Raw genomic sequence first — 7819 nt, forward strand, 5'->3', positions numbered from 1 at the left:
CTAAATCAATTCACTGAACAGGTGTTGTCTACATGTCATTCCAGTGTAGTTATTATTTTTGATGTATATTTAATAGAGTACATTTCAAATGTAGTTTTATGTAAAAAGGTTTTCTTTGCAAGACAAAAATGTATTTTGGAATGCACAAATTACCTCAGTGCCACCACAAAATGGACGAGCCACTACAAATACGGCAGGATGAACACTAAATAATCAGCAACAAGGGCTTGCTCAAAGGCTAAAACACGTGCACACCCACAACAGGACAGCTCGTTCTATTAGTCAACTGTTCTACAATGCAACTAGTAGCCCTTAGTTTTATTTTGAAACATTTTAAATCTGTAGCAGTTACTGTACAGCCACTCCCAGTGCAAGATCAAAGACTAAATTGTGTGTGGCAAAAAGCAATATTTGTAATCATAAGAGAAATTATTTGCTTGTATTCAGTTTCAGCTGGCCTCTGTGTCTCATGTACTTTCCACATATAAAAAATTAACTGTAGAGCTAAATTCATTCATGTCCAAGGACTCAAGAAAATATAAACATCACACAAGCTAGCCAATATACTTTTTCTTCATCAACTATTGTGCACTAGCATTGTCTATAATTACACCTCACTACTTGATACTCATAATTAAAGCCATTTTAACTACATGCTTTAAATGACACCAAAAACCATCCAATTTCACACACTTACTGTATTTTTAATTTTATTCTCAAAAAGTCAACAGCCACCTACAACATTTTACTTGTTTCTCCAAGTATTGTTTTCCTTTTATCAACAGCTGTTGGTGCAACGTAGGCCATAAGAAACAAAAATTGTGAAGTTTATACTTGTTACTTTTGCCAGGGAAGTATGTGGAAGGAGCACGTCCATGACAGAAATAAAAATCGAAAATTTTATCTTTCACATATTATATAGAAATTTATTAGACAAATAAATCTCTTTGAAATGCATTGTGCAGTTCTTGTACAATGAACACGAGGAGAACAAACAAAAATATGTACAACACTCAAGAACATTTTTAACGAATTGTTCTTAACGAGAACAAGACAGCAAAAAATAAATAGAAGCAAATCGAGTTTGTAACCATAAAAACTTGAGATTTGTTGCACCAGATTTTAGGCACTAGACATGAGCAGTTATGACATAAGGCAATGTTCCATTTTTTTCTTTGAATTTTAAAAATGAAGGTATGCTAATGAGTATCCAGACCAACTGGAAGTACATTGTTTTCCCGATCACTGCAGTTATTTCAGAATAAATTACACGACCATGAAAACATGATATTAAGTAGATATCCGTGAACATATGGCACATTAATGATAATTTTGAGGACTGCAGCTGAAGCATTTATGAAAAGTAGCTTTTGACAGAAGGAAGAATATGCTGTTACAAGATCACTATGTATTACGCAGATGCCCTGCATCTAACTTTTCCCTGAAAAATTGCTTTGTACATTTGTTTGGAAAGCACGAGCAAGACTGCAGGAAAGGAACAGAAGTAGTTTATGTTTAAACTTATATTTGATAGAACTAAAAATTTGGAATTTCCTAAACCCGTCATTGCTCACAGTACATTTGCAAAACACAGCACATCCGTCACATAAACGCCCACATCCATCCATTCATTCATTATACAATTAGCTGGGAAAAAATCCAGCAAATACTTTCGTACACCATCTGCAGTTTGGTTACTTACAATCGTACATTCTCTCATACAGTCTGTGTACAATACTTCCGAATACCTGTGTCAAGTATTCCAATCATTGCACTGAGCAAACTTTGTGCACTGAACATGACATTGGATATGCAGAAAGCGATAAGTCTTATCACATGAGAATAATTTTAATACCACGGCTTTTCTCTGAATGGAAGTGAACCTGATGGTATAAGGACTTTGGTTTAATGGCTTCAGCCAGCAAGAAGTATCACACGGCACCACCGACGTCATTCTGGTAACGAGTTGTAAGGTAGTTAGCAGCTTCTGTCATCTGCTCGAGGGAACGATATAAGCCGTGCAAATGTCGGCGGAAGTTTGCGGCGACTTCTTGGGAGACGTCTGCTGCTTGCGAATCTTCAATCCCGGAATCGTTTTCGTTTCCATTTTCCGAGTCCGTATCAGATATAGAATTTGAGGAATTTGTAGAAGTCATAGAAGCTGTAGATGGTCTCCGTGCGTGCCCCTTAGTAGCTGATGACACTGATGTTGATGACGGCACAGTGATCATCCCCTGGTCCGGCACATCTTCGCTTTGCCCCCACAGTAATTCTCTCTTTACTGAATTAACTGTAGTGTAGAGATTGTAAAGATCGGTGTTCGCCATATCGCGGATGCTCCTCTTGCCCTTTTGATGTTTTTTGGTGTCTACTTCCACAGTATCTCCAGCATCACCAACTTTCAGATCCATTAGTCTGCAGGGAACTAAGATCGTCTCTTCCATTTCTCCCACGGCTTTAACAAATTTTTCTATCACGTTCATTATGCTCTGATTGGAAAATGGAGCGTCTTCGTGGCGTCCAATCCTTCTAAGGCAGCTTCTACAAAATTGAAAAAAAAGAAGGCACTTAACACTTGTCCATCAAGCAATACCGTAAGACGCGAAAGTTAAAGCGCTAAAATAATTTAAATATTCACTCTAATGCATTGCAGCTTTAATCAAGTTTTCGTGGGGGGGTCAGAGAAACTGTATTAAACAATCGCAAGGCAAGGGAAAGCATCCCGTAACGTATAATAAAATTAAAAACTTCAACGCAAGAGAAATTTACAAGTCAGAAATGCGACTATTTAATTATAAAGGACTTACCGGTTATCCATTGGTAAAGAAATTGTATCACAGCACGATGTCAAAGAATCACTCAATAACATTCCAGCAAACGAAGCTTGGAATATAAATTTACACGCGAACACAAGCACTCACGTAACCCACTGCAAATGGTCTACTGAGTACACCGCCAACCCGCCTTAAGTAAAGCAGGTCTCCTGTTAGTGGTGGGGGAAAGCTGAAGTCAAGCGCATTCCTTATACGCGTGACTACTGTGACAAATTGTATCACCAGTTGCAATATAAATATCAAGTATGTATTTAGAAAGTTAACTGCACTTTATGGATAACGATTATCAATTTTTATGTCGCAGTTTGAAACGAAATAATGTCATAAGGCACTGCACTGACTAACGTAGTAGTCAGACCACAATGCCGGCTCGTGGTTGGCTCGTGCCGTAAACGCTGCCAATACCCACCATTGGCGGCAGCTTGTTACGCTTTCGTGCGCGTTCGAGGTACGCACAAGGGAAATACGAATAACGAAAAAGTGTTCGTCATTATGGATGGACGGGTGGAAGAGGGCACATTCATTTTGCTAGCAAAACTTGCTAGCAAACTCTGTGCTTATGAATACTTGTACGGAAGGCGATAGTAATTAAAATGACAACTGCCGGAGCTTCGTGCATAGCTTACAAGTATTTGTTTTTATTACCATGATTTGTCTTTGTTTCGTCCGCTGTATGCTTTGCAACATGTTCTCGGATGTAAATCTACTCTTTCTCAAATAGAGCCAGATAAGTACAGACTTACTAAAGTTTATTTAAATACTTTTTCCATGTTTTTGAGAAAGTTTAGTTCCTTTTTTGGAGTTTGCTACCAAATCACTAATCGGAACGTCATCACTAGTAAATTGAGTGTGTAAGTAGTATATATGTTGGGCAAATTATATTACGTTACTACATACGAGAATTATTTCTACGCCGAACAGTGGTATTGTTTTTGCGAGAGCAGTTCACTACGTTAAAGTTATCTCCCAATAGATACTGTTACTCGACACACAAAGTCGGCAGCACTCAAGTATTTTATTTGTCTGTGCAGCGTTTCTTTGTAAATGCTGCAACGATTACTCCGTCTATTTGGTTTCTATTCTCAGTTGTGTCAAAACTGTTCAGTGTATATGAAGAGTAGAATCAATATTTCCAACATGCTGTCACTCTGTAAATTACTTTTACTGGTTTCCAGGGTCAGATACAAAACGCATGATATATGCACACTAAAAGCTTTGTAACAAAGCGTTACAAAAAATGCCAATCATAACTTTATCAGGAATAGACAAATTTATTAGTGATGTACGCTTTCTTTTCTAATCTAATTATTCACTCATTGCTTGAAAATAAACAGAATTTCGAAGAGTACGTAACAGAAATACTTAACTTTGTAAAACTTTCAGTATTGACTCAAATTTTGTCCGAAACACTTGAGAGATGACAGGCTCACGAAAAAATAAAATACTGCTGTAGTTATAAAACCGGGCTTTAAATGACGATTCTTTTTAATATCAATAGTTCTGTTATTTTCCGTAAAAAAAAAATATTGTAGTGGAATTCAGTGGCCTCGCAACGTGACGCCACACAATCTAGTTGCAAGCGTACCGACTGGAAGGCACTCAGCGCCATCTGCTAACCAGGAGGAGAAATACTACGGACTCTGCCACTTGTGGCGCTCTCGTCGTTGAGAGGAGCTATGCGCTAATTTTGCGTTCATCTACTCCTGTGGTAACTGTACTGACCTGCGCGTATTAGACTCAAGGAAATGAGAAAGTAGTTCTGATTAGATGGTTAAGTTACGGAAGTCTGCAGTTTCCAGAAAGTTTTATATTTTCTGAATTATATTAACGCCTGCCGCCAAAACAGCACTGACTCGGTATGACGGAAATTCGCTTTCTTTCATTTCGATCTATAGAATACCTTTTACAATGTTGATAGAAAATAATTTTTTGGATTAAGAAATCACCAAAAGTGGTTCATGCGCAAAGAAAAATTTTGCTGGAAAGTATAATAAGAAATAAATTGAAAACAATGAACAGAAAAAGGAAACAATCGTTTTTGAGATTGTAGGCTTTCTAGGTGTAACCCACCAACGAAATTTTCTGGGATTATCAGCCAAATAATAGCGTCGTTCTAAACCAGTATTTCTACATGTTTCCTGCTCGTCTATTTCAAGCCAAGGTGAAGAGTAAGAAACTTCACTAGGAAGTTATGGTTTCATTTTCTTGGGAAACTCAACGTACGGGGGTAATACTTTCAGAAACCAGAATCGTTGTAATAATTCTATCTGATGTTAATTCTAGAACATCCTGCAGAGACCTGTGAAAAAAAGCTTGGTATTTTGACAAATGCTTCACAAGGTGATCGAAAAGTCGTGCCCTTTAGGTCAAAGTCTACATTAGTGATTCAATAGTCTTTGGCCCATAGGAAAAAATCGTATTCCCGGATATGATAGGAACGATAATTCGAAGCAAAAGGGTCTCATAAACATGGGCTCTAAAATACCTACCTAAAAAAGTGACGAGTAATTGATCAGTAGAAGAGATGTGTTTCACAGTCGCGAAGATGAATGAGTGCTCATAGCTCTTAAGGTATGCACTTTACAGCCCACTGGGCCTTTTTTTTTCCCTTGCATTGGCCGATACTACCACCTCTCAAACTATGGAAAGCAAAGAGCTTGCAGTATTGGAGATGTGTTTCACGATACTGAAGATGAATGAGTGCTCATAGCCGTTAAGGTATGCACTTTCACCCACAGCCCATTGGACTTTTTTTTCTTTTTTTCCTTGCTGTGGTCCATACTACCACTTTTCAAAGTATGGAAAGCAAAAAGCTTGCGGTATTGGAGATGTGTTTCGGAGTATTGAAGATGAATAAGTGCTCATAGCTCTTACAGTATGAATTTTAGAGCTCATGTTTATTAGACTCTTTTGATTATAATTATCGTTCCTGTTGCCGGCCGAAGTGGCCGTGCGGTTAAAGGCGCTGCAGTCTGGAACCGCAAAACCGCTACGGTCGCAGGTTCGAATCCTGCCTCGGGCATGGATGTTTGTGATGTCCTTAGGTTAGTTAGGTTTAACTAGTTCTAAGTTCTAGGGGACTAATGACCTCAGCAGTTGAGTCCCATAGTGCTCAGAGCCATATCGTTCCTGTTATATCCCCGAATGCGATTTGGACCAAGACTATTGAGTCACTAATGTAGACTTTGGCCTAAAGGATATGACTTAAAAAAAAAAAAAAAAACTAGGACTAAGAACAACGTCCAAAAAGACGTCAAGAGGTTGACATTAGTACAAAAAAGAATGAGATAAATTGGTATATATGTATTCAAATTCCTACTAGAATACATTGAATGTCATGTAGGTAATGCGCCGGAGTTTAACTCTGAATTTAAGCATATAAATTTTGGGTACTCCACTGAAGAGTATCTTCAGTGAAATTCTTGAACTCAACCTTTTAAGTTATTTTACACTTAGAACTGGCATTATAAAACAGGAATTAAAGTAATTTTACTGCACTGCCCTTAAATTAAATGCACTCATCTGACTTCTTTCCATTTCCCACAGACCTCTATTCGTTCTGTGGGATCAGTGGAATTCGACTAATGACTATAACGTAACATTGCTTCGGGGCAAAAGCGCTATTCGTCCGGAAATCCGAGAGTCAACAAATAATTGAACCTATTAGGAATAGTACCAGGGACGTCACTCTTAATCACTTTGTGTGTACATGTGTGCGTGCATGCGCGCGCGCGTGCGCGCCTGTGTGTGTGTGTGTGTGTGTGTGTGTGTGTGTGTGTGTGATGTCACGGAAAAGACACCGTTTTGAATTCTCGACGCCTCATAAACACGAACGTTTATTTTGTTTAAGATACGATCAAATTAACTAATAGCTGTGTTCAACTTTTGATTCTTAACTAAGCTTGATAGGTTTACAAGAACAGCATCCAATGCCATTTTTGTGAGTACATCGACGCGCAAGTCGCCGAAGTTTCGTCAACTCAGAAGACTTGCGCCAGGCGAGCAGTCTACCCGACGGGACGCCCTAGCCACAGGACATTTCATTTTTTGTAGATTACATTGCGGTTCTGTCTACATCGTTACATGATGATTTTACGTCGAAACAGTATTCGGTGTTTTACAGTATTTGAAGGCTGCTTGTTCGCTGTTAAAGTCTGCCAGTCATGAAAGGAACAGTGGAATCCATTTTCTTCTCTCTCTCTCACTCACTCTCTCTCTCTCTCTCTCTCTCTCTCTCTCTCTCACACACACACACACACACACACACACACACACACACACACACACTCGCACGCACGCACACATACACACACAACAAAAAACCGAAAGAGCTGCTGTCTGCGTGAACATTCTTAAGGACACACCAAATCTCAGGTCTTAATCGAATACTGTGAAATCATAACCCTAAAATATAGTCATTAGACCGATGGTACTGTTACCGACGACGGTGCCGCTAAAGCGGAGTTATTGAATGCAGTTTTCCGAAATTCCTTCACCAGGGACGACGAATGGAATATTCCAGAATTTGAAACACGAACAGCTGCTAGCATAAGGTTCTTAGAAGTAGGTACCTTAGGGGTTGCGAAGCAACTCAAATCACTTGATACGTGCAAGTCTTTAGGTCCAGATTGTATACCGATTAGGTTCCTTTCAGATTACGCTGATACAATAGCTCCCTACTTAGCAATCACATACAAATGCTCGCTCACCGATGGATCTGTACCTACAGATTGGAAAATTGCGCAGGTCGCACCAGTGTTTAAGAAAGGTAGTAGGAGTAATCCATCGAACTACAGACCTATATCATTGACGTCGGTTTGCAGTAGGGTTTTGGAGCATATACTGTATTCAAACATTATGAATCACCTCGAAGTGAACGATCTATTGATACGTAATGAGCATGGTTTCAGAAAACATCGTCCTTGTGCAACGCAGCTAGCTCTTTATTCGCACGAAGTAATGACCGCTATCGACAGGAGATCTCA

At 39.0% G+C, this 7819-nt stretch overlaps 1 protein-coding gene across 1 annotated transcript; it reads right to left on the reverse strand.

The window, feature by feature from the left end:
* Positions 1-898: 898 nt before the first annotated feature.
* On the reverse strand, positions 899-2968 carry LOC124551222 (mid1-interacting protein 1-like). Its single transcript, XM_047126218.1, has 2 exons — positions 2808-2968; positions 899-2541 (listed from the first exon to the last, which is right to left on the reverse strand). The coding sequence occupies exons 1-2, from the start codon at positions 2867-2869 to the stop codon at positions 1932-1934; spliced, it is 672 nt and encodes a 223-aa protein (XP_046982174.1). The 5' UTR covers positions 2870-2968; the 3' UTR covers positions 899-1931.
* Between the last annotated feature and the right edge of the window lie 4851 nt (positions 2969-7819).

Source organism: Schistocerca americana, chromosome 1, assembly GCF_021461395.2.
Source record: "Schistocerca americana isolate TAMUIC-IGC-003095 chromosome 1, iqSchAmer2.1, whole genome shotgun sequence".
Classification (NCBI taxonomy): domain Eukaryota; kingdom Metazoa; phylum Arthropoda; class Insecta; order Orthoptera; family Acrididae; genus Schistocerca; species Schistocerca americana.

Bases quoted from the DNA above. Each gene is read 5' to 3' on its own strand.
- LOC124551222 (XM_047126218.1), bottom strand. From the start codon at position 2,869: ATGTTATTGAGTGATTCTTTGACATCGTGCTGTGATACAATTTCTTTA. The intron at 2,542-2,807 runs GTAAGTCCTTTA...TCAATTTTGTAG, and splicing joins TCTTTACCAATGGATAACCG to AAGCTGCCTTAGAAGGATTG.